This window comes from Dendropsophus ebraccatus, chromosome 3 (assembly GCF_027789765.1).
Source record: "Dendropsophus ebraccatus isolate aDenEbr1 chromosome 3, aDenEbr1.pat, whole genome shotgun sequence".
In the NCBI taxonomy this organism is placed as follows: Eukaryota; Metazoa; Chordata; class Amphibia; order Anura; family Hylidae; genus Dendropsophus; species Dendropsophus ebraccatus.
In genome coordinates this window covers 153,247,936-153,274,623 of record NC_091456.1, presented here as the reverse complement: position 1 = coordinate 153,274,623, position 26,688 = coordinate 153,247,936, and the positions used below count along the sequence as shown (strand labels likewise).

Genomic DNA, 26,688 nt, shown 5'->3' with positions numbered 1-26,688 from the left:
AAGGCATTAGAGATGAGCGAACTGGGTTCGGGTTGGAGTCCATCCGAACCCTATTGTTCAGCATTTGATTAGCAGTGGCTGCTGAACTTGGATAAAGCTGTAAGGTTGTCTGGAAAACATTGATACAGCCAATGACTATATCCATGTTTTCCACATAGCCTTAAGGCTTTATCCAAGTTCAGCAGCCCCAGCTAATCAAATGCCGAAAGTTCGGGTTCTGATGGACTCGAACCCGAACCCGGTTTGCTCATCTCTAGACGGTATCATTAAATATCACTGCAAGCTCAACGTTTTCTGTATTTTTCAGGATTCATCCAGCAGTGATGATGACTCTGATGAGGATTCCTCTAGTGATAATAAAAAGAAAAAGGCCAAAGAGTAAGTTTTGTTCTGTGATGAGCTGATGCATATAAAGTAAATGTGTGCTGATGCTTTGTCTGTCATTTCAATGCTTCTTGGTGCTGGTGTTATTTTCATTGCTCTTTCCAAAGTGTTTGTTCACTTCCAAATTCAGTCCTTGTTTATCTTGTCCCACTCCCCTTCTAAAGTGTCTGCAGTCTGTCCCAGTTAGATAAATGCTGGCTTACTTCATGTCGGTAGGCTTAATCTCTCCACCAGTATGGGCAGGGAGGCAACTTTGATGTCTTATGGTTTGTATTTCTCCATGCTGTCCCTAGTCTAAAGATCCTGGTTTATGTATTCTCTGGTATCGCAGCTTCTCTGTCCCAGTCTTTGTTCTGCTGGTCCTAACCACCAATTGTGCTTGCATTACTATGGATAATTCGTAGCAGCTTCTTGCAGTGTATGTCTTGTTCTGCTTTTTGGTATATAGTATGTGATCCCCTCATGCGCTTCCTTGTGATAGAAAAGTCCAAAATATGTTGGTTTATAATCTTTGGAGATTTGTTAAATCTACAGCTATGTATGAGATGTATATGTGTTTAGTTTAGAGTTTGGTTTTACTTGACAGACATTTGAAGGGTGGGAATGGGATCCCATTTTTAGGTTTTTGTCTGTGAGGCAAGCATGCATGTTGTAACTTTTCATCATTTCCACCCTCTCAATATATCCAGTGAAGATTGGCAGATGTCCAGCTCAGGTTCTGATAGTGCCTCATCATCGGCCAGTTCCAGTTCAGATTCCGACACAGGGGGGGATAGACAGAAAAGCAGCAGTAGGGACAGCGAATCTGATTATGAGCCGAGCCATAAAGTAAAAAACAAGAAATCTCAAAACAGGTAAGGGCTAGACTCTAATGTTGGTGTGTTTTTATCGTTATGTAATGTCTGCATATGTAGTCATCTTCAGGGCTACCATGCAGACATTGGTTACATCTGAAATAAAAAAAATGTAAACCATCTTCTATTGCAAAATTCACTTTCAGCCTAATGAAAATACATCAGCACACGGATGGAGCAGACAGTTTCTTTTAGATAGATATTTTAAATGTCCTTGATTCATAATGATTATTAAATGCTTTGGTAGTATATCTGTTTATGGTAAAAATTGTGCTTCCTGATGAAGGCAATGAGAAAAACATCTCTGTGATTGTTTACATCTCCTATGTGGTGTGCCGCTTTCCATTATTTGTTTACTGTAAGCTTTATAGTGCGCTCTTTAGACATGACATAAGTTATTATCTTTTTGCCAGTTTTTTTTTAGAGAATTGCACATATGGCGGTTTCCAAATATATTTCCTTTATGTGGTAGAAAAATTATATATATATATATATATATATATATATATATATATATATATATATATATATATATATATATATATATAAATAAATGTATATGGCCTTATCTACACTTTTTTTTTTTTCTGTCCGTGAGTCAGGATACCGATTTGCTGACAGACGAGGACTCTTTTATTTAATTGGGTGGCATCTGTTTTGAAAACTGATCTGTTTTTGACCACTTATCCGTTCTTAAAAAAAGATAGAAGCTCCAATAGAAGTCAGTGGGTGTGTTTTTAACAGATGCACCATCAGTGTGTTGTTTGTTTTTCACGGAAGCAATGCCTAGCAATCCTTAGGCAGGCTTCACCCTGTGGCCTTTTATTAGATCCCTATTAAAGATGAGCGAACCTTGAGCATGCTCGAGTCGATCCGAACCCGATCGTTTGGCATTTGATTAGCGGTGGCTGCTGAAGTTGGATAAAGCCCTAAGGCTATGTGGAAAACATGGATATAGTCATTGGCTGTATCCATGTTTTGCAGATAACCTTAGAGCTTTATCCAACTTCAGCAGTCCCCGCTAATCAAATCCCGAACGCTCTGGTTCGGATGGCCTCGAGCATGCTCGAGGTTCGCTCATCTCTACTCCCTGTCTGTTTTTTGTTGATCTGCATAAACGAATGCATCACAAATGGTTTCTCCAAGACACAACTGATTTTTGAGGTCCAGGAAATAAAACCGAAGTTTGGATGAGGCCCCCAAATCTAAACCCCCAACCTTTGCATAGCTGCTTTTAATCCAAGATCTGTCCTGCGGTCTGTTCGGCAGGTGATGCAGTTATTGTCCTAAAAAACAACTTTTAAACTTGCAGCCTGTGGCAAACAGGAGTATCTGTGCCCTAACTTTGCACCACCCCTCTGTCCCTCCTCCCCACCCTCCTTATCATTAGGAATGCCACTGGAACATTTTTTCCATGCTGAACGTTGCACAGGTCCTTAACGATCCAGCCCATGTGCTGGGCTGAAACAGGTGGGGAATAGAAGACAATTTGCCTGAAGCATTCCTAATGATGAAGATGGTGGGAAGGAGGGACGGGAGGGGTGGTGCAAAGTTAGGGCACAGATAGTCCCGTTTGGCATGGGCTCCCAAGTTTAAAAGTTGTTTTTTAGGAAAATAACAGCATCACCTGCCGAACGGACCCCAGGACAGATCTTGGATTAAAAGCAGCTATCCAAAGGTACAAGTGATTTTGAGGGGTAAGATTGTGGGTACAGAGTCACTTTAACCCTGATAAACTATCAGCAGAATACGTAGAGCCATGTAAAGGGCTTGTCATAGCATAGGTCACCTATTTACAGGAGAACTGTATGATCCCCTGGGGTTCCATCTCTGGGGCCCACAATGACAATGAGAATGGAGGTCCTGTGCCCCCATCTCCAGTTTGGATAATCTGTGCGAGTCGCTGCATCGTATCCCTATCAGTCCCATAGAGACAGAAAGGATTAGCAATCTAGATGCTCTTCTGCTCCATAATGGAAATGTGGGGTGAATAAATACAATACAAAAAGGGGGGGTTCGAATGGGCCATCCCTAGCAGGTCACATGTCCTTCACTGTTACCTAAAGAACTGGATTACCTAAAGAACTGGATTTGTCACTTGCCAGTACGGTCAGGCTTTAGAAGATACAGGTTCATTTTATTGCCCACTTTACAGATGCAATGCCCAACTTCTTGCAGTCCTATCACCTGGAGTTCAATCTTTATAGGATCTTATGTTGATCCAAGTTCGTATCTGTAGAAACATAACCTAGGTCAGTTTAAAAGATGCAAAAACAGGTTTTAGTTAGATGAACAGCACCTTTGTCCAAAAAATGTAGATGTATTTTCAGGTAAGATGACAACTATTTCAGTGTAGTATTTCATGTTACTTGTGGTTGGATATGCATATTATGATCTTATATACTGCTACAGGTTTACCAAATAAGTGATTTTCTTTCAGGTCGAAAGCTAAAAATGGGAAGAAGAATATTGGTCAGAAGAAAATGGGCGCAGATTCCTCTGATGAGGACTTTGATAAGAGAGGATCCAGGCGGCAGGCCACTGTAAATGTAAGCTACAAAGAAGATGAGGAAATGAAAACTGATTCTGATGACCTGTTGGAAGTATGTGGGGAAGATGTGCCGCAGCCTGAAGAAGATGAATTTGAAACAATTGAAAGAGTAATGGATTCAAGGTTCGGTCGCAAAGGAGGTAAAGTTTGCTTGTACATTCATTCCGTTATTTGACAATGAAACCAGTGACCTAGAAGTTTGCTGCTGCCCCCAGTTTAACAAAAATATATATATAGATATTCTTTCCTAAAAAAAAAAAAAAAAAAAGACTCCAATGACTCCTCGTTCCCTTTTTATAACTTAATTAACCCGTTTCCGCAAATGGGCATAAAAGATATATATCAATCTTCTCAGTTATTCCTGCAGTATCACATGATGGTGTTATATTAGACAGCTAAGTCTTGGTGACATGTTCCCTTTAAGACACATAAAAGGCTTGCAAGGCCTTATATCAGACTACATATGCCCCCTTGTGAAGTACTTAAGCGTTGTTGTGGCTTGGTTGGATGTTCTTGCTCAGTAAGTTGTTGTTCAGCCGTGTTAACATTTGCATGGTTTATCATAATCAGGAAAGAGGTTTATATGTGTGTGCGCCTCATTTCTATCCTCTGGAATTGGTCAGTGTGAAGTTTCTTATACACCTCTTAGTATTGTAGTATCCTGATAAACGTATACAATGTACGCTTAAGGCAATGTTACACAGGCCAGTCATTTCAAATCAGGTAAATATCGACCCGTGTAATAGGGCCATCGATTAGCAGAAAAACAGGGAAACACTCATCGGCTGATCACTAAATTCTGTCATGCCAACTAATTATAATCCTTGTGTAATAGGACGTGAGCCGGTGACTTTATAAAGGAAAAAGATGCACATACAATCTAGCAATTATTTCTGCAGCCCTAGCCGCACGATCATGGGGTTGTGTAATAGCCTCTGTGTATGGCGCCAATGTAGTAGATTAACGTGCGTTTAGTGCAGAAATGGGGAACCGTTGGCCCTCCAGCTTTTGCAAAACTACAATTTCCATCATGCACGGACAGCCAAAGCTTTAGCTCGGCCTGTACAGCCTTAACCATATATATTTTGGTTGGCTGCTATACCACTATTGATGATATGGTCATCTCTGAACTACTGTAAGGCCTTTCACACGTTCAGTGAAGTTGTCCGTTATTTCCGGATCCGTAATTAAAGTTCAACTTAGAGCACATTGATGTATATTGGGCTATTCACACAATCCGTTTTAATTTTGATCCGTAATCCATTCCGTAAGAAAATAAAGGACATGTCCTAGTGTGGATTGTGAGTGCGGTACAGATTACCAATTGAGGTTTATGGAATCCATGTTTTTTACTGATGTGACGTCCGCAAAAAAAACACGGATCAATTCCATGCAAATTAGTACTATTCACATTTTACAGAAACAGATGCAATTACAGATGCAAATACAGATGAATTTATACGGACCACAGAGTAAAAATAGCAGAAGGTTTTGCAGTCCAAAAACATTACTGAAATTGTGAATGAGGACTTTGTCTCTGGCTTTTATGTTACAGTATGTAATTGAATATTTCTTCATTTGCAGTTACTGGCGGCACCACAACAATCTATGCCATTGAGGCTGATGGGGATCCCAATGCCAACTTTGATGAGACAAAGGAAGCTGGAGAGACACAGTATTTAATTAAATGGAAAGGCTGGTCTCATATCCATAATACTTGGGAAACAGAAGAGACTCTAAAGCAGCAAAATGTCAAAGGAATGAAGAAACTGGACAATTACAAGAAAAAGGAGCAGGAGAAAAAAAGATGGTAATGGCCATGCTTGTGCTTTCTCATGTCCTGGAATCTTACTGCCACGTGCAGGAAGAAAACTACATTTAGTGAGCTTCGAAATTATTACAGGTTTTTATTTATTTTTTTTGCGAGTTTCATAACAAAGTAATAATACTGATTTCTCCTTTTACATTTTACAGGTTGAAATCTGCATCTCCTGAAGATATCGAGTATTATAACTGCCAACAGGAGCTCACCGATGACCTCCATAAACAGTATCAGATTGTGGAAAGAATCATAGGTCAGTACCTACCTGGGTGCCTAAAAAAGTGGCCTTTTGGCATGCATTGGGCTGGCACAGATGTCTGTATATAAGGTGACATCAGCCTTGCTTTGCTGTATAGTATTAAACCCAGAGTCATAAAACATAGTGGAATTTATCACTGAGTTCATGTGAATGTAAGTGCACCAAATTATTATTTTTTTTTTTTTTTGTCCAGACTAATCCAGATTTAGCTGACAGATTTCTGAAGCCAAAGCAAGGAACAGACTATAAAAAGAGAACAGGTCTTAAAGTAAAGACTGAGATTTCCCCCGTTTTCAAATCCATTCCTTACTTTGGCTTCAAAATTCTGTCAGATAAATCTCTTTGTAAAGGCACTCTAAGACCTTGTTCACATTTGAATTGGAGGCTCTGTCGGCTGTTGCATGAGGTTTGATAACCAGAGTAAAGGTCCTCATATACCTTATACTTCGGTCAGATGTATCCACCGCCGGGATAAGGTGTATGAGAAATTTCCTGACCACCCGTCCACCGACAAACAAGCAAAAACATCAAACATAATGAATCATAATAGAAGTCTGACATATAAAAGGTCTAGCACTGCAGATGTGAACAGCGCCTAAGCTTTTATACTCTGATAAAAAAGGCTCTCCTGTCCTCCTCCCCCATTTTATTAAATGTAATTTTAAAATGACACCTTTTGCACTTTTTACTTTATGCTTGACTTTCCACCATTTGTAAAGCACAGTTGAAGTACTGTAATATAAATTAGTAATGCTATCTGTTAAACCACTACGTCCTTTGTGAACTTTAGTAATACCAGTGTTTTGATTGTTTTTTTTTTCCATAACAGAACAGCTGTGTTTGCATTTTAAGCTTGAAATACTTGCTTACATATTTTATTTCTTTTCTCAGCTCATTCCAATCAGAAATCTGCAGCAGGATACCCCGATTATTTTTGCAAGTGGCAGGGGCTTCCGTATTCAGAATGCAGTTGGGAAGATGGTGCACTTATTGCTAAAAAATTTCAGGCACACATCGATGAATACTTCAGTAGGAATCAGTCCAAAACCATTCCCTTTAAGGAATGTAAGGTAAGAGCAATGCAGTATGCTCGTCAAAAAATTCAGTACACTTATTTGCTCATGCGATTTGCCGTTGATTGGCTTATTCTTAACAGAGGGAACAACACTTGGCTTCCATATTATCCCTATGCAGAAAATCTGTGGGGATGGTTCATGCCTTCAAACAAGTTATCCTTCTGATCCAAGGACAGTGATGGGGGTGGTGCCTACAGATAATTACCTTCTGATATGATTATTTTTGCATAAGAGAATTGGAACATGTATTTTTTTAAAATAACTTTATCTACTTCGTGACAGCATTTTAAACCTCATAAAGGGTCCTCAGCAGGTATGAGCCATGCATGTATATTGTGCTCATATTTCTGTCTAGCATAGTTTTTAATAGGGGACAGGATTGTTTGACAGATTAATTCACCTCAGCGATTCACTGCCATTGCGACACTCATCAGGTATCCATGTATCTAGTTCCTGGTTCTGTGCTGACACATGGGAAAACCTCTTTAGTTTATACAGACATCTATATATTTTAACCACTTTAAAGTGTTCAGGAGTATAGTTAAAAAAAATGTATTTGTTAACCTGAAAAATATATCTCTAGCAATGTAAAGGACTATTAGTTTCATTCAACATATCTATAAGGCTGGAGGGTGAAGTATAACCCTTTAAAAAAAAAAAAAAAAAAAAAAAAAAAAGTCACGTGTTTAGTATAGTTTGTCACCAACATTTCTCATATATAATACTGCAGTCAGTCTTTGGCCTCGACGGTCTCTTGCGTATATTCCATGTTACTGATGAACCCAGTGTGTAATGTACGTGACATTGCAGTGCAGCAGTGATGGAATTGCAGGTAAAGTTGTTTTTTTAAGGAAATCCAGGGAAAAAACTTGTTTACCTTTTTAATTTTCACTTCTAAAAAAGTTTTAAATGTATATCATATATGTGATAGATAGATAGATATATATATATAGTATTATTGCCCAATAGTTCTCACATTTTTACGCCATATGTATGATTACGTTTGCACAGATCTAATTCCTATTATAATGGACTGAGTGATTTCTGTCACATTTTACTATGTGCACTATATGTTAGATCATGACAACTGTTGTGTTATTATAGGTCCTAAAACAGAGGCCGAGGTTCGTAGCTCTGAAGAAGCAGCCAACCTATATTGGAGGGAGCGATGCACTGGAGTTAAGAGACTATCAATTAAATGGGCTAAACTGGCTGGCACACTCCTGGTGCAAGTAAGAGCTGCCGCTTTATTTAATGATACTTTTATAAATGTAGGAAAAGTATCTGCTGAAATGGCTTTTTTGGATACAGATTGCACTAGCTGCCTTTTAGACCCAGTTCACACATTGAGTGCAGTTCTGGTGCTGGTTTTGTCACCTTTTCTCTAGACTTTTTGAATTGGTCTAACATTTTTAGCGCTCATGAGAATACTTGGTAAAGACACAAGGGGTGGATTTATCAAAATGTCTCTTTGCCTTTAATGACCAATCACAGCTCAACTTTTATATTACCAAGTAGTATGATAAATGAAATCTAAGATTTGATTGGTCACTGAAGGCAGCAAAGATAATAATACTATAAGATAGAAGATAGCTGTCCCCCAAAACCTTTATTGATACAATTCTGCAGTTGCAAGCATGCATACTTCTGATTGAAATTGTGTTGTTGTCTTTCTTCTCTAGAGGAAACAGTTGTATCCTGGCAGATGAAATGGGATTGGGAAAAACAATTCAGACTATTTCTTTTTTGAATTATTTGTTCCATGAACATCAACTTTATGGACCATTTCTGATTGTGGTTCCCCTATCTACGTTAACCTCTTGGCAAAGAGAAATTCAGAATTGGGCTCCCTTAATGAATGCTGTGATGTACCTGGGGGACATTAATAGTAGAAATGTGGTAAGCTACATGTGATAATACTATCAGTGATTTTGTTAATGAGGTGTTAAGTTGACAAGAGTTTGATCGCCTCATCTTCAGTACAAGTTACAGGTGATTTACAGGGGTTATCCAGCCTTATAAAATCTACAGGTCCAACACCTATAAACCCCCCTCATATCAGCTGTTTGAAGGGGTCTGGAGCCCATATAAGAATCACAGCCTCTTCAATGTTTACCAGCTCTCATTTGTGCATTGCCTTACTGCTGTGTACTTGCAATGTCTTGAAGCCTGGTTCTGCTCTAGCGCAGTGCTTCTCAATTCCAGTCCTCAGGCCTCACCAACATGTCATGTTTTGAGGATTTCCTTAGTATTTCACAGTTGATACAATTATACTTAGTGCATCAGGAATTATCACTGGTATTCTTTGTATGGGATATCCTCAAAACATGACCTGTAGGCCTGAGGACTGGAATTGAGAAGCACTGCTCTAGCAAACACTGCAGGACAGTTAATATAGATTGGCCGATACAAGTGCTGGTAAACCATGGAGAGGTTGCATCGCTCATGTAAGTGCCACTTCCCATCTAAAGGCATTGATCAAGATTAGAGAAAACAGCATCACCCCTGTCCTCAGGTTATATATGGAATTAAAACTTGCCTCCATTTACTTCACTGTAGCTAAGTTGTAATACTATACACAAGCTGTGAACTGGTGCTGTCTTTGTATTGTAGACACCTCCTTTAAAGCAGAGAGTTGGACCCCTGCCGATCTAATAATCTTAGCTTATGAGTTGGAGCGTACTATCATCAGTCTGTATATCCTTATGTACCATATCTTTTTTTTAAATAGAAAGGAATAAATTGGGTGCAGGATTTACATGGAATTATTGAATATAACTAGCCTTTAAAATCACTTGCTGCTAAATTTGCTGGCGTGTGTCTTTTTGATCTTTGCTTAAAGGGAACCTGTCACGCGGTGTGCAAGGGCAGAGCCCACCGACCTTCGTGGAGCCCTGGATACTTATTCTTTCCTTGAAGACCCGCTCCTGGACTCTGTACCGGGACGGAGATATCGCCGTCGGAAGATGTGCGCGCGGCTCACCAGGTGAGTCCAACGCCCATAGAAAATGACGGCTCCAGTCGGTTTCTATGGACGTCGGACTCATCTCTGGTAATTAGCATACAGCGCACGCTCAGATTCCGAAGGCGATATCTCTGTACCGGTGGAGCGGGTCTTCCTGGAAAGAGTAAGTATTCAGGGCTCCACGGGGGGTCGGGTGGGCTCTGCCCTGGCACACCATGTGACAGGTTCCCTTTAATCTTTCCTGTAATCGTTCCTAAATATAACAGTCAAGAGTTTTTGTTATACTGACGTGTGGCTTGCTGCCTTAACAAGATTTCTTTGTTTCAGATCAGGACACACGAGTGGATGCACCCACAGACAAAGCGATTAAAGTTCAATATTATATTAACAACATATGAAATCCTTCTGAAGGACAAAGTAAGTTAAACTTTCTACCAAAAGTTTTACACTTTTTCAAGATTTGGCATACCTAATAATCTTATAGTAAACCTGTTGCATTTAAAATGCTGTCCAAGATACACGCAGCATGAAGAGCTGATTTGTCAAAAGTTCCACAATAACATCATTCAATTTTGCTCAGTCTGGTTTAGGAGTCCAGTGGGCTGCCCTAATCAGTGACGGCTATTGTCTGTAGGGAAACCAGAATGAGCTGAAATGTAAAACATTTACATGTGTTACAGAATTTTTTCCCACACAATTCTATATTCTGGTCCTGCTGTGTTACCTTGCTGGCTCGCTGCACACTCAGCGAAGTAACACAAGGCGAGAGTATGGTTAGCAATGTCCAGTATCTAATAAACACATTTAACCACCATAACTCTAAAGCATTAGACTGAAAGCATTATAATTACACTTATTTAGGGAGCGCTGATATAGGGCATGCTGACTTCTGTACGGTTGATCACATTATCAAAATGTCAAACAACCAGCTGAGTGTTTTCTAGCCCATGTATGGTACTGTGACATTAACTAAACCATAATTGTTGCATTAAGCCATTTTGAAAAAGGAATTCTCTGTTGGTTACTTTAGTTCTAAATCATTGCCATCCATCCCAGTTTGTCACCAAAACAGATGTTTGCCCTCTGGGTTCTGTTATACTGTAGACTTAAAATATATATTAACCCCCCCCCCCCCCCCCAGATTAAAGGGAACTATCAGCAGGTTAGATGAATGTAACCTTCTTGTATCTCCACTTACCTTCATCCTCAGCGCAGTTTCTGTATATTTAGTAGTTATAGCTTTAGGATAATCACGCGGTTTAAAGCACTGGGGGTGCGACTACCTCAACGCCCTGTGCAAAAAAGTGACATCATATCAGCAGGTTAGATTTGTCTAAGTTTCCCTTTGAAATGAAAGCCATTCCCCTTTACTATTCTTAGGGTGTTTTCACATATTCAGGTTTTTATTTGTAATTATTGAATACAAAGCCAGTAATGTATTTGAAAATGTAAGAAGTCTAAAGGTCCCCTTACACTTTACACTATTATCTGTACTGTCTTCTGTCCCCTTTGTTCTCAGAGCGGTAAGCTGCAGGGAGAGCATTCTTAACCCTCCCCATAAAGAACACAGAATTGTTCGGCCACGCTGAACAATCCTGTGTATGGGCTGGACAAGAGAGATCTGTTGGCCAGACAGTCGTTCAGCTGTCAGTTATTGAAAGTGTATGGCAATCTTCAGTTTTTTCTTATCCGTCCTCCACTTATGATCGGTTCCTGACTTTGTATTCATTACTAGTTTAAAACATGAATGTGTGAAGAGGTTGTCGGGGGGAAACTAAAACTTTGCCTATAGCCTCCCCTCAGCATAACACAATAAACAAACCATACTTGGCCCATCTCTTCCCACTTTGGTGGCTTTCGCTGATGTCTCGTTCAGCCAATCACATAGCTGAATGGAAAGCAGGATGTCTGCAGGAGCAGTCATACACAACAGGGAGGGGTTAAGTATGGCGGGTTTTAATGCCATGGGAGGCAAAAAACTACTAAAAAAAAAAAATGACTTTAGGTGCATTGGCTTCTACACTGAATTGCTTAAAATTGGCTACTTAGCCACAGTCCTAGTTACAGGTATTAATATACATTAACATTGTTTCCTCAGTGTTTTCTAGGTGGTGTTAACTGGGCTTTTATAGGAGTTGATGAAGCTCATCGGCTGAAAAACGATGATTCCCTGCTGTACAAGACCCTGATAGACTTCAAGTCTAATCATCGTCTTCTCATCACTGGAACGCCCCTGCAGAATTCCCTCAAAGAGTTATGGTCTTTGCTTCACTTCATCATGCCAGAAAAGTAAGAATTTTAAATAATACGAAATAAAGGATGAGAGAAACTTAGTGGCGGTCATTTACTAAACCTGACATCAGGCCCAGTAATTATGGACCAGTGTTCTTTTTTCTTATGCACCATAAGGTGGCCATTTTCCCACTGGAAAACCTTTATTTGGCCTAAACACCTTATAACTTGAAGCTCCTGCATATTTGGCATACTATTTATCTGCTGTAGAACAATCTCAGATATGTTTGTGTATATATATTTATAATAGGTTCTCCTCCTGGGAAGACTTCGAAGAGGAACATGGTAAAGGCAAAGAGTATGGCTATGCCAGTCTTCACAAAGAACTTGAGCCATTCCTTCTAAGAAGAGTAAAGAAAGATGTGGAAAAATCTTTACCAGCTAAAGTGGAACAAATTTTGAGGGTTGAGATGAGCGCTTTGCAGAAACAGTACTATAAGTAAGTATTCATGCAGTGGGTGCTTTAAAGCAACTCTTTTGACTTTTATGAATACTACTCGTATGTTAACCCATAATAAGGCTGGGTTCATGCTGCATTTTTATATATGTTTAATTCTGTTGAAAGGGATTAAAACATATGTTAAGCAAATGCTAGTGTGTGTGTGCGCGCGCCAATAAATTGTGTCCATCTCCCGAGTCAGCACCTCATTGTTCAACCATTTTTCCCGGTTCTATGCCGCATCAGATGCTAAAACCATAATGCATTTCCGCAAGTTTACTTTAAGCTCCATGTGAAAATGACTATATGTAAACCCATAGATTTAGGCTGCGTTTCATAGTGTATTGAATATGAGTATGTGATCCCTGAAGTGTATAGTCATGTTTATTGCTGCACTTTCTCAGGTGGATCTTAACACGGAATTACAAGGCTTTGAGCAAAGGGTCGAAAGGAAGTACCTCAGGGTTTTTAAACATCATGATGGAGCTTAAAAAGTGTTGTAACCATTGCTACCTCATCAAGCCGCCTGAAGATAATGAATTCTATAACAGACAAGAAGCTTTACAGGTAAGCCGCACTGCCTACAATCGGAAGCCTGCAAAAAAAGTGTAAGATTGGCCCTGTTTTTGGCATATGTGATGTAGTTCTGTCCGCTTTTATATAATCCTAGGAAGCCTTAAAGTGACACTGTCACACCCTTTTTGCATTCTGACATCTCTACACAGGTGTAAAGGGTAAATTTAGCAGTTTTCATACCTTATTTTGTATCATACGTCATGGTGCTTGTCAAGAGGGCGGGGCCAACTGTGGTGTTGTGGGCAGGGCTAAGTGGCGCTAATGCCACATTCTTAACACAATCTGCAGTTGATAAAAGATCACTTTTTACTTGAACAAGCACCATGACATGATATAAAATAAGAGGACGCTGGTTGACCTTAGGGAGGGAGATCAACCAAAACACTGCAGAGACACCATCACGTGTCTCAACTACAGTGTATTCTAGAACATTGCCCCCTGGGATGGTGTCTCTGCGGTGTTTTGGTTGATCTCCCTGAGGTCAACCAGCGTCCTTTTGCATGCACTTACTAGTCATTGCTCCCACTAGCCAGAAACCTACTCCACAGTGATGAGGGGCAAAAACCGTGGATGGATACCTTGCTGAGGTGGTTTCCTTGACTGGAGAACGCCTTTGGCTTGGTTGTTCCTTCCCGGAGGGAAGGTCTGGCTAGTTCACTGACGTCGAGACATGATATCAAATAAGGTATGTAAAACGCTAAATTTACCCTTTACACCTGTGTAGAGATATCAGAATGCAGAAAGGGGGTGACAGTGTGACTTTAATACCAACCCTTGAGGGGGGTGCTATCTACTAAAGATAAAAAACATGGGTTATGGCCTGAATGGTAGCTTAGTTCCATTGCTGGGAATTGACGTGTATGGCTGTTTTTGGTAGAAAGAGGCCATGTTTTTCTAATACCGGATGTCTTCCTACAGTAAACACATTGATTTGTTGCATGTCCATAGACTTGTTTTAAATTATTCTTTCTAAAAAGAGAGGGGAAAAATGCAAAAACATTTTCACTAGAGAACAACACCCAACCCCACAATTACACCTAGTTGGACTCCACTATTTTGGAGACCCATAAGGGCCTTTATACCATTGGCTTACCAGTAGCTGTAGTTGATCTCCTGAAAAGCTGTTAAGAAAAGACACCGCACATTATTCTATGCCCCAGGCCTGCCTTCTGGCAGCCATTTTTCTCTCGCTCAGCTGCTAAGATTCAGAAGTGCAGGTCAGAAGTGCTGTTTTCTGTAAATCTGGTTCTACTGTGTATTTTAAAGATGAGTTTTTAATATAGGAATTAATCTGTTAGAATTAATAAGCTTTTGTGTAACCTTTTTTTTTTTCCTTCTCTTAAGCACTTAATACGGAGTAGCGGTAAACTCATTCTTCTGGACAAGTTGTTAGTGCGTCTGAGAGAACGGGGTAATAGAGTCTTGATATTTTCTCAAATGGTTCGGATGCTGGACATCCTGGCGGATTATTTAAAGGCTCGACAGTTTCCCTTTCAGGTGAGTGTTGGAGCTTAGGGTTCTTACAAGTATTATATGGCAATGTTGTTTTCCTTTCTAACACTTGTAATATGCTCCATTTTTAGAGATTAGACGGGTCCATCAAAGGAGAAATAAGAAAGCAAGCACTTGACCATTTTAATGCAGACGGGTCAGAGGTAACTATTGGTTTTCAGTAACCGTGAACTAGTAGAATGAATATGTTTGTGTCCTGCCCCCCCCCCCCCCCCCCCTCATTTCTCATAGTTTCTCTTCCATGTAGCTTGAGTAAAAAAAAGTCAAACATATGTTTTGTCGTCTTTCGAACAGGACTTTTGCTTTCTGCTCTCCACACGTGCTGGTGGTCTTGGAATAAACCTTGCCTCCGCTGATACGGTAGTCATCTTTGATTCTGACTGGAATCCACAAAATGACCTTCAGGCCCAAGCAAGAGCTCATCGAATAGGACAAAAGAAACAAGTAATGCTTCTTCTCTGTTTTTTTTTTTTTTTTTTTTTTCCTTCTCACTTCTCATTTTTAAAGTTATCTTGTTTGCAATACCTTCTTTACTGGCAGACTGAATAAACCTAGTCATCCAGATAGGGGTGCATGCATATGAACATCCACCAATATTTAACCTGGAGCTAGGGAGAACAGTCTGTCTACTTGAGGAGACATCCAAATTGGCATATGGAATCCTACAAACTGCAATGGGAAAAATTATGCAGATAAGTAGATAATTTCCAGAAAGGGGCAGAAAAAACTCTTACATCCATTCCAACTGAAGTTAGCTTCCTTTAAGTACAGTGTTTGACCCTTAAAGGAGAAGGCCGATGGGGTGGGGGAGGCAAAAAAATCATTTCGCTCTGGGGATTGGCTCCTGGACCCCACTGACAGCCTGCACGTTTTCTCCTGCTGCTTCATCATTACCCAGCTGTCAAATGCCCACTCAGCCAGTCAGTGAGTGGGGTGGGATACCATTGCAGTCACCAATCGTGACTGCATTGGGCTAAACCCCACGCTTTAGTGACAGGGCAGCTGGGTCATGACGTACCTCACAGCTGGGAGAAAATGGCATCTGACTGTGTATGGGAGCCTAGTGATGCGGCGCAGCACAGGCACAAGGTCCGGTAACCAAGTGTTCTTTAGGTCACACATGGTGGCACTCTATGGAACTGTATGGAAAGTTTTTTTTCTTCCATAAATAAGCTACTTAGAGCCTGCACACTGTCCCAACGAGAAGATTAAATGAGTAGCATTGACAAGAAGTGTTATCACGTGGACAAAGTGCTGGATTTAGTCCTGTACCTTTTTACATTCTCAACATACTACAGATAAGACTGTGCACCATTGAAGCCATTTTTGGTGCTTCTGTAATCGGTTATCATAAAACACATATTTTTTAATTACCAGTAATGAAGTGGTTTGTACGACTTTAGGATGAAAACCTTTCACAATAAGCCCCACTCTTGTCCATGAGTTGTGTAATATTGAACCTAAGGGTCCTATTACACGGAGCGATTTTTAACGATTAATGACTAACAATAAACGATCGCAAACAAGATTGTTTATCGTTAACCTGAAATCGTTCATATTACACAGAACGATGGTCGTTAGATACGATCGTTATTGCGATCGTTTTCTCCTTCTGATCTCAGGGAAACAATGGGCAATGTGCTATTACACTGAACGACTAGTGAAAAAATGCGGAACTTGAACGCGGAATTACAGCAAACAATTAACGATAATTTTAGGTTCAGATCTAAATCAACGACATATGAATGATTTTTCGATTGTTGCCTGCAATTACACAAGACGATTATCGTTTAAATTCGAACGATGTAACGATTTTTCGCACGATAATCGTCCAGTGTAATAGGGCCTTAAGCAAGGCTGAAGTTTTATTTACAGTGTTTATGTAATACTCACCAGCTTCTCACATCTGCTTTAAGGTGAACATATATCGCCTTGTCACCAAAAGTTCTGTAGAGGAAGATATTATTGAAAGGGCAAAGAAAAAGATGGTGCTGGATCACCTTGTAATTCAAAGAATGGACACCACTGGCAAGACTGTTTTACACACTGGATCAACACCATCTAGGTATGACAGTGTGATGTGAGGTCTATCAGTTATTTTAAGGTCCCTTTTCTTGTCTGCATGTGCTTAAATTGAGTAAAACATATTGTCCCTTCTTCCACTGAAGCTCTACGCCTTTTAATAAAGAAGAACTTGCTGCTATTTTGAAGTTTGGGGCTGAAGAGCTTTTCAAGGAACCAGAAGGAGAAGAGGAAGAACCTCAGGTGAGTGTAGATGTACACACGAGTAGTAGAATGGAACATCCTATTCAATTTAACATATTAACACTGTATCTTACGTTGTATCAAGGAAATGGATATTGATGAAATCCTAAAAAGAGCAGAGACCCGTGAAAATGAAGGTGGACCATTAACTGTGGGCGATGAATTACTTTCACAGTTTAAGGTATTTTATATTAAATTCTTACCAGCTGTAATTCTCCATTGTAAGTCAGTAGCCCTCAGGGACAATTAATACCTTGCTCGATAGAATGCTTCTCACTTACACACGAGACTTTTCTCTGAAACAGGATTAATTATTTGTTTAAGGTTGCCAACTTTTCAACGATGGAAGAGGATGATATTGTGGAGCCAGATCGAAATTCGAAATCGTGGGAAGATATTATACCCTCGGACCAGAGAAGAAGAATGGAGGAAGAGGAAAGACAGAAAGAGCTTCAAGAAATCTATTTGCTTCCCAGGATGCGGAACTGTGCAAAGCAGGTGAGTCTGGTTTTAGAGAGTGATTTAAGTCTCTTATTGACTCCTCTTCTGCCTGCTCCTGGTTTAACACAGGCAAAAGCCACTCTTCTGCCTGTCCAGCATTGGACTGTCCATCATTGGGTACTTCCGCAAGGCAGTCCACTGCTATGACTGTGCTGGAGTAGAGAGTAGCGAGTATGGCTCCCCCCCTTATTTCCCCTTTTTTGTAGAACTGCAACTATTTACTATTTGCTTTTATAGACTGTTGTACTGTTTTTCATGAATAATTTCTGAATTTTAGGCAAGCTTTAATGGGAGCGAAGGTAGAAGAAGTCGGAATAGAAGATATTCTGGTTCTGATGATAGTGATTCAGGCTCTGATAGAAAACGACCCAAGAAACGAGGTCGGCCAAGGACTATTCCCAGAGAGAATATTAAAGGTTTTAGTGATGCTGAGATACGGAGGTATGAATAATCTGTCTGCACAGCATATGTTTAAAGGTGTTGGCCATAATAAATCTGATCATGGACATAAGGTTTCAAATAGCTATAAAATATGGTTTACTATTTTTGCTGATAGTCAAAACTTTTTATATTGCTGCACTGCTCAGATATTACACAGATATTACATGCATTTTCTAATCTCCATCTCTTATTTCCTAGGTTTATTAAGAGTTACAAAAAATTTGGCGGACCTCTGGAAAGGTAATGGCTTACTCCCATTTATTTCTTTCAGCTACTAGGTAGTGACATAAAACTTGACCCCAGTTATATGGTGGTACTAAAGTTCAGACTAGAAGGAGAGACTGAGCCCTTGTTTCTAATCTGCTTTACCTAAATTGCTCAAACGAACGAAATCCTTGTTTATTTGTAAATGTCCATATATTTAAAATTTATATAAATGTATAACATAAATTGATTAATCATCTGTTTAATCCGCTGCCGCCCAAGTGGTTCCTACTGATCAAATATTTTTCCATAGCAGTGAAAAGAGGATTTTTTACTCACCGTAAAATCTCTTTCTCGTAGTCTTCATTGGGGGACACAGATACCATGGGTATAGGCTGCTGCCACTAGGAGGCGCTGACACTAAGAGAAACAAAGGAAGTGACTCCTCCTGAGCAGGATATACCCGCCCACAGGCACTGAGCTAAACCAGTTTGTACAAGAGCAGTAGGAGAAGTCAAGAACAGGTAAAGTAGGAATAACACCAAAAACGGAGAAAACTACCATACCGAGGAAAAACCCCAAAAGAAAATGGGTGGGTGCTGTGTCCCCCAATGAAGACTACGAGAAAGAGATTTTACGGTGAGTAAAAAATCCTCTTTTCTCGTGCGTCTTCTTGGGGGACACAGATACCATGGGACGTCCAAAAGCAGTCCATGGGGTGGGAAAGATAACCGCTAGACAAGAGCGCTTGGTGAGAAGGCACAGAATAGCACCAACACAACCATCAACTAGGAATAGAGCAAGGGATGATGCTGAATGCATCAGAGAAAACCCCTACAGGTCCGCAGCAAAGGAAAAAATGTCTAGTCCCTGGAGCAACGTGCTGCACGGCAGACAGAGTGGGTTGTGTCCGTCCTGGAAGCCAGCAACATGATGTAACATCGAGTCCAACAGAACTAGTAGGCTAGATGTGGGGGAAAAAAAAAAAGCAGACGCCCAGCCAAGTGGGTGACCACAGGCGGCAGGGACTTACTCTGAGGTAGAACAGAATAAAAAGCAAATACAACCATGACGGGAGAGACTGGAAAATGTTTCATGGCACATAGAGGTCTAAGGCGTCAAATAAAGGAGAGAGAGGACTGAGCGTCTCTCATAGAAGGTGCCACATGAGATGCAGGAGAAGCTGCGTCCTTGACTATGGAGCTGGGAAGAATGGCCAGGCTGGAAGCTCCATGGGCCCAGGAGTACAGTCTTCACTGAGAAGACAAAACTTGAGCACAAGAGAAGCCATGGCCTATGACATGAGTTATCCCATCTGAGAAACACATGTTAATAAGAAGAATAAAGCTGTCCAAGCATAATGCAGTCCAGGGAAGGAAGGAGCTGGAGGAAGGAAAAACAAGATCAGAATCTTGAGTAAGTTGTCCTGGAAGGAGTACAGTAGTACCTGGTACCCCGCAGTGCCCGGCAGAAAAGAGGAGCAGAGGAAAGCCGGTAAGCCGGGGAAAAAACAACTCCATGGGCTGTTAGAGCCTTAGAAAGGAGGTTGATCATATAAAACACTCCGCTCCAAGGAAGCCTAGAGGTACTCGAGAGCCTGGAGTCCCAGAAGAAAACTGTCAAGGGAGGTCAAGGTAAGGCTGATGGGCATGGGAGTTGTCACAGGACAATGGGCACAACAGGTAATACATAGACTAGAGTCCATATGTAAACTAGATCCAGAAACCAACGCCTCAAAGGGGTGAGCGGAGACGTTGCTTGGTAAGAGCAGAACAGCAAATGTAAGTCCTGCCAGAATGGGCCAGTGAACAACCCTGTTTCCAAGGAGAGGAAACCGTTAAGGGATTAAGTTCTCAAGGAATCCACATGGGAGACAACATAAGGGAGGGGGATGGCCAGTCAACAACAAGACCAAGGACAAGGAATTCAAGCAGGAGTGCTCATAGAGGCCAGTGAGGGTCAGAAACCCACACCTGCCTGTCGGAAGAAGCTATTACGGAATAGCAGTCCTCAGGAGGATACTTATACTAAATATTCCATCCTCCTGGAGGAGGGAAGGGCTGCTTGAAGATTTTCTGACTGAGTGGTAAAAAACCAAACCCAGGATGGGGGGGTCGTGCACAACAGTGCATTAAGCCAGGGAGAAGGAGTAATGGTGTAAGCGGGAGCACTGCAAAACCCTGAACTGAGAGCAATGCTTCATAGTCCATATGGCCAAGCAAGGACACCTGGAGAAGCTAGACCACGAAGAGACCATACACCTATGCTTAGGACGGTAGAGAAACAGTGCAGGCAGTAAACAGGAAATCCTCACCCTGTGAGACTGCAGCTGCCTAAGAGAGAAGACTAAATACTTGCCATGTTGGCCATAGGCAGATGCAGAAGGAGAAGTCCTAAAGTAGCACTGTGATAGACATGTAGGCAATTGATGTCCTACATACACCAGGGGTAGAAGAAACCCTTTACTGTTTTACCTGAGGAGCAGAGAGGCCTCACTTCATCCAGATCAAAGAGGGGACGGCCTAAGCAATTCAAGCCATACTACTGGGGAACAGCCAGCGAGACAAATGCCAGAACATGGTAGTTATGCCCAGACAAAGAACAGAAGAACTACCCTGACAGTACCAGGATGAAATAGTGACCGGATCTGTATGCTGCCGGCCACTCAGAGGACCAGAATATGAGAGTCCAACAGTCCAGGGGCAGGTAAAGCGAGGGGTTCTGTACCTCGTGTAGTGGGACATGTAGCAGGATGCTTGGGCTTTAGAAAGGATACAGCCCAAGAGGAATACAACAAGGTTACGCTGCCTGAGAGCAGGTAATGAGACTTGTTAGTGGAAACATATAGAAGACAACATGGTGTAGTAACAAGTTACCCCATGATGATCCCCTGAAGTGACAGGCACAGATCATGGAAGTCCTACGAGGATGAAAGGTAATATACAGGGTAACACGAGCAGAGTAGCTGCAAGCAGTAAGTAACAGAAGACCAGCATTCAAGAGATACAAATACCTGGACTGGAAACAGGTAACGTGCCTGGTCAGACCTGTAAACAGAAGCCTACAGTGTGTGCCCTGGGAGCAGGGAAGAGATCAGGACTGTGTCCCTATGTAAATGAGGACTGGATACGAGAACTGCCCAGCATCACCAGGATAGTGAGCAAACCTGAAGGTGGTGTATTACAGAATACCACAATCTGTGCACACCGAACTACAGGTAATGTAGTTGGAGCCATATCATGCAGCAGAGGGGAGAGGTCTGAATAACCTTGTACCACCACCTGGGAGGGGGTAACATGTCCAGTTCTATGTCTGTGACATCATGTAGTAAAGGAATCTATGTCATGAAGATGAGAGGCAGGTCTGAAGCACCGCCCGCTAATGGGTGATGTGAGTGACAGGACTGGAAGCTCTGAGTAACACCGGAACAACGACTGGCAATGGGTGATGAGTCTGGTCCCATAACCTGTCTAACAAACCATGTAGCAGACGGTTCTGTTGTGAGAGCACAGGAACACAGCATAGTAATAGGTAATGTGTCTGGTTCCATGTCCTGCTTGCGACATCATTTAGCAAAGGATTCTGCCTCAAGAACACAGTAGTCCCCTTAGGAACGGTAATGTGTCTGGTCTCATGTCCTGCTTGTGAAACCATGTAGCAGAGGGTTCTGCTCAGAGATAGTTTGTCAACGAGTAACGTGTCTGGTTCCATGTACATACCGTGACACTGTGTAGCAGAGGGTTCTGCTCAGGGCACAGATACACTGTCTGGAAACAGGTAACGTGTCTGGTTCCGTGTACTTACCATAATACTGTGTAGCAGAGGGTTCTGCTCAGGGCACAGATACACTGTCTGGAAACAGGTAACGTGTCTGGTTCCGTGTACTTACCATAATACTGTGTAGCAGAGGGTTCTGCTCAGAGCACAGATACACTGTCTGGAAACAGGTAACGTGTCTGGTTCTGTGTACTTACCATGACACTGTGTAGCAGAGGGTTCTGCTCAGAGCACAGATACACTGTCTGGAAACAGGTAACGTGTCTGGTTCTGTGTACTTACCATGACACTGTGTAGCAGAGGGTTCTGCTCAGAGCACAGATACACTGTCTGGAAACAGGTAACGTGTCTGGTTCCGTGTACTTACCGTGACACTGTGTAGCAGAGGGTTCTGCTCAGAACACAGATACACTGTTTGGAAACAGGTAACATGTCTGGTTCCGTGTCCTGCTCGTGACACCGTGTAGCAGAGGGTTCTGCTCAGAGCACAGATACACCACCTGGATAGCGGGTAACGTGTCTGATTCCATGTACTTCTCGTGACACCATGTAGCAGAGGGCTCTCAGAGCACAGATACGCCACCTGATAGCGGGTAATGTGTCTGGTTCCATGAACATCTCGTGACACCATGTAGCAGAGGGTTCTGCTCAGAGCACAGATACACCACCTGGATAGCGGGTAACGTGTCTGGTTCCATGAACTTCTCGTGACACCATGTAGCAGAGGATCTCACTGAGGGCACAGAAACACTGTATGGTGATGGGGAATATGTCTGTGCGTATGTGGTTGGAGGGGAACCAGAGTGTGTGTATATAAGTATTAATGTAATCTTATATATATAAAATCTGACACAGAGGTGTCAACCAGCACCAAAAATGCTGGATCTGCAGACCAAGGGTTGCTGGAACATTATATGGAACATTGGCCATAATAAAACATGATGCAAGCCATTCTCATATATGTAATGGTGTAATAACCACTTCCACCAGTAGGTGGCAGGAGAGATGCATCAAGTGTCCCAAGCTGCTGGAATAGAAGGGCAGTGTGTGTGGTAGCTCCATCAGGAGACCGCACACACACACATGGCAGGGGGAGGGGGAAGCAGCATCCCTCAGTGCAGGCTCTGGAGAGAGCCAAAAGGGGGAATGCCACGGTCCGCGCTGCACCCGAAAAGGGGCGGGGCCTACCGGGAGGGGGCGGAGCATCTTACTGTGAAGGCTCCACCGAGAGCCACAGGTAAGATTAAGGTGGGATGCTGAGGCCCACCCGACTCCCGAAGGGGGCGGGGCCTGCCGGGAGGGGGCGGAGCATTCCAGTGCAGGCTCCACAGATAAGAAAAAAGGCGCAATTCTCCGGGCCGCGCGGCACCCGGAAGGGGCGGGGCTTACCTGAGAAGGCGGGGCATCCCCAGAGCAGGCTCCAGTGAGAGCCAAACATAATGAGAAGTAATGAAGAGGGCCGCGCAGCGCCCGAAAAGGGGCGGGGCATATCAGGAGGGGGCGGAGGTAGCCCTGTGTGTACTCTGGAGAGCCACAATATAGGGAAAAAAAGGGACAGGATGCCGCGGCACCCGGTAAGGGGCGGGGCTTAGGGAAAAGGGGCGGAGCATCCTTTAGTATGGTCTCTAGAGCCACATGAAAAGGAAAAGTGCGGGAAGCTGCGGCCTGCGCAGCACCCAGTCAGGGGAGGAACATCCCTCACAGTGGCACCCAGAGAGAGAGACACACTAATAAAAATAAAATGGTGGAGAGGGCTGGCCTGCTACCGACTGAGGGGAGAGGAGCATCTGCCTGGGGAGGGCTGCAAGTGACTGGAGAGGGAGAGCTGCCTATGTGGAGTAAAATGGCGGCCTGGGAGGGAGGGCAGGGGGAATATACTCACCTATATAGGAGCACATACTCACCATTGTCGTCTTCAGCCGGTGGGTGCCTCACCTTACGCGCCAAGCTCTGGGGGGCGAGGCGGGAAGGGGCTGTGCGGATACAGAGTCCGCAGAAAGGCGACCAGATAGTCAGACTGATCTGGGGCCCTGGTGTCACGTTGCCGGCCGGTGGCAACCGAGGGTAGACAGTCCATCTATATTTATGGTCTGTTCCCTGGTCGCATAGTGGGGGGATCAGGGTGGGTCTAGATTACCCACCGTGCCCAAGAATCCATAAGACCTAGAAGGAAAAAGAAAATCTAACTAACTAAACATAAAGGAAGAAACTGGTCTGGAGAACCCAGACCTGTGTCTGCCTCCTACTGACACTAAGCTAAAACTGGTTTAGCTCAGTGCCTGTGGGCGGGTATATCCTGCTCAGGAGGAGTCACTTCCTTTGTTTCTCTTAGTGTCAGCGCCTCCTAGTGGCAGCAGCCTATACCCATGGTATCTGTGTCCCCCAATAAGACGCACGAGAAATGTTGTTCATCCAATCACTGACCTTAAAGGGGTTATCCAGGGCTAGAAAAAAAGCCCTTGTTTTTATGGGAAACAGCGCCACCTCTGCCCTCAGGTTGTGTGTGGTATAACTATTTAGCTCCATTCACTTCTTTGAAACTGAGCTGCAAAACACCACCCAACCCGAGTACAAGAGTGGTGCCATTTTTTTTTTAACAAAGCCATGTTTTTTCTAAGACTGCATAACCCTTTTAGCAGACTTGTGTTGTACACACTAGCATCACCAGCCAGTGTTTAGTAGGAAAATAAGAGAAGGCCAGGTGGGACCACTGAAGTGACAGTGGATTTAATGCTTCATTAATAATCACCCCCACATAACATTTACTGCTGTTCAGTTACTTGAAGTATTGGACAACACAAAATTGTCTTATTAGTCCCTTAATCCACACAATGATCACATTTTAACCAATTGATATAATTTACTGTTTAATATTTTTTTTATGACTATTAATGTTTGTATAAAATTTTATTTATACTAGGTTAGATGCGATAGCTCGCGATGCAGAGCTGGTGGATAAATCAGAAATTGACCTCCGTAGACTTGGGGAACTGGTGCACAATGGCTGTATCAAAGCTCTGAAAGATAGTTCTTCTGGCAGCGATAGGGCAGGTATGTGAAATTAATCTCATGTAAAAGACAAAGTATCATCTTAGTATGTACTTATTTTGTAAGAGGTTTTTAACACACTTATGTCTATTAGATGAATTTCGTCTGCTGGTAATAGTTTATACACTGGTTGTAGTCAATAATGGCTATGCCGTAGATTAAAATAGATTCTATTCTTTTGTCCTAGGTGGAAGAAGAGGAAAGATGAAAGGACCAACTTTCCGTATCTCATCGGTACAAGTTAATGCAAAGCTGGTCAGTTCTCACGAAGAAGAGCTGCTTCCATTACATAAATCTATTCCTTCTGATGCTGAGGATAGAAAAAGGTGTGTAACACTAAGTTAATTATCTACAGTATGTACTGATTCTGATAATCAACTAATTGCTGGGGTCTCCCCACTGAGACAGGGAGAGGATGTGCAGCACAAACCACTCCCCAACTGGCTTAACCCCTTGAGGACCGTGCCTGAAATGGCCTTAACCTCTTAAGGACATAGGACGGATGCGTACGTCATATGTCCTCACTTGCACTTCAAAGCGGGGCCGCGCGGCGGCCCCGCTTTGAAGTGCCGCGATCCCGGGTGCCGCGAGTAGCCCGGGACCGCTGCTATTAGCGGGCACGGTCTGATCGCCGTGCCCGCTAATTAGCTAATCGGAGGCAGCTGTCAAAGTTGACAGCTGCCTCCGATTACCGGAGGCAACGTTTCCCTGGGGTCTAGTGGGGGAGATCGCTCCTCCGGGACCTTGTCCCGGAGGAGCGATCTCCGTTACTGATGCCGGCCGGGGACGCGTCCAAGATGGCGCCGTCCTCGGCTCGGCACTCGTTCGTTTTCGGCTGCAGCAGCCGAAAGCAAACGAGTGCCGATCTCATGGATCTCTGCAGCATATCTATGCTGCAGAGATCTCAATGAGAGATCCAAGTGTATATACTAGAAGTCCCCCAGGGGGGCTTCTAGTATATGTGTAAAAAAAATAAATAAAGTGTTGTTAATAGTAAAAAGCCCCCTCCCCTAATAAAAGTCAGAATCACCCCCCTTTTCCCAGGTTTTAAATAAAAGTAAACAAATAAATAAATAAATAAACATGTTTGCTATCGCCGCGTGCGTAATCGCCCGAACTATTAATTAATCACATTCCTGATCTCGTACGGTAAACGGCGTCAGCGCAAAAAAATCCCAAAGTGCAAAATTGCGCATTTTTGGTCGTATCAAATCCAGAAAAAATGTAATATAAAGCGATCAAAAAGTCGTATATGCGCAATCAAGGTAGCGATAGAAAGATCACATCATGGCGCAAAAAATGACACCTCGCACAGCCCCATAGACCAAAGGATAAAAGCGCTATAAGCCTGGGAATGGAGCGATTTTAAGGAACGTATATTGGTTAACAACGGTTTGAATTTTTTACAGGCCATCAGATACAATATAAGTTATACATGTTATATATCGTTTTAATCGTAACGACTTGAGGAACATGCATAACAAGTCAGTTTTACCCCAGGGTGAATGGCGTAAAAACACATTTCCCCCAAATAAAAGAAATGCGTTTTTTTTTTTTCAATTTCACCACACTTTGAATTTTTTTCTGGTTTCGCAGTGTACTTTATGCAAAAATTCAGCCTGTAATTGCAAAGTACAATTAGTGACGCAAAAAATAAGGGGTTATGTAGGTTTCTAGGTGGAAAAATGCAAGTGCTATGACCTTTTAAACACAAGGAGGAAA

At 42.4% G+C, this 26,688-nt stretch overlaps 1 protein-coding gene across 3 annotated transcripts in view; it reads left to right on the top strand.

The window, feature by feature from the left end:
- The window catches only part of CHD1 (chromodomain helicase DNA binding protein 1), a 46,129-nt gene that overhangs the window by 6,227 nt on the left and 13,214 nt on the right, over positions 1–26,688 (top strand). For 2 of the 3 annotated variants that reach the window (XM_069962964.1, XM_069962963.1), the window contains exons 5-27: positions 308–378; positions 1,074–1,238; positions 3,679–3,929; positions 5,374–5,599; positions 5,764–5,864; positions 6,762–6,940; positions 8,051–8,178; positions 8,629–8,845; positions 10,239–10,328; positions 12,010–12,200; positions 12,454–12,642; positions 13,047–13,209; positions 14,563–14,715; positions 14,802–14,873; positions 15,025–15,174; positions 16,647–16,795; positions 16,899–16,995; positions 17,081–17,176; positions 17,320–17,493; positions 17,774–17,937; positions 18,136–18,177; positions 24,839–24,969; positions 25,154–25,292. In XM_069962964.1, coding sequence (XP_069819065.1) covers positions 308–378; positions 1,074–1,238; positions 3,679–3,929; positions 5,374–5,599; positions 5,764–5,864; positions 6,762–6,940; positions 8,051–8,178; positions 8,629–8,845; positions 10,239–10,328; positions 12,010–12,200; positions 12,454–12,642; positions 13,047–13,209; positions 14,563–14,715; positions 14,802–14,873; positions 15,025–15,174; positions 16,647–16,795; positions 16,899–16,995; positions 17,081–17,176; positions 17,320–17,493; positions 17,774–17,937; positions 18,136–18,177; positions 24,839–24,969; positions 25,154–25,292 — 3,338 coding nt within the window. The remainder of the gene's footprint in view (positions 1–307; positions 379–1,073; positions 1,239–3,678; positions 3,930–5,373; positions 5,600–5,763; positions 5,865–6,761; positions 6,941–8,050; positions 8,179–8,628; positions 8,846–10,238; positions 10,329–12,009; positions 12,201–12,453; positions 12,643–13,046; positions 13,210–14,562; positions 14,716–14,801; positions 14,874–15,024; positions 15,175–16,646; positions 16,796–16,898; positions 16,996–17,080; positions 17,177–17,319; positions 17,494–17,773; positions 17,938–18,135; positions 18,178–24,838; positions 24,970–25,153; positions 25,293–26,688) is intronic. The other variant, XM_069962965.1, reaches the window with a different exon arrangement.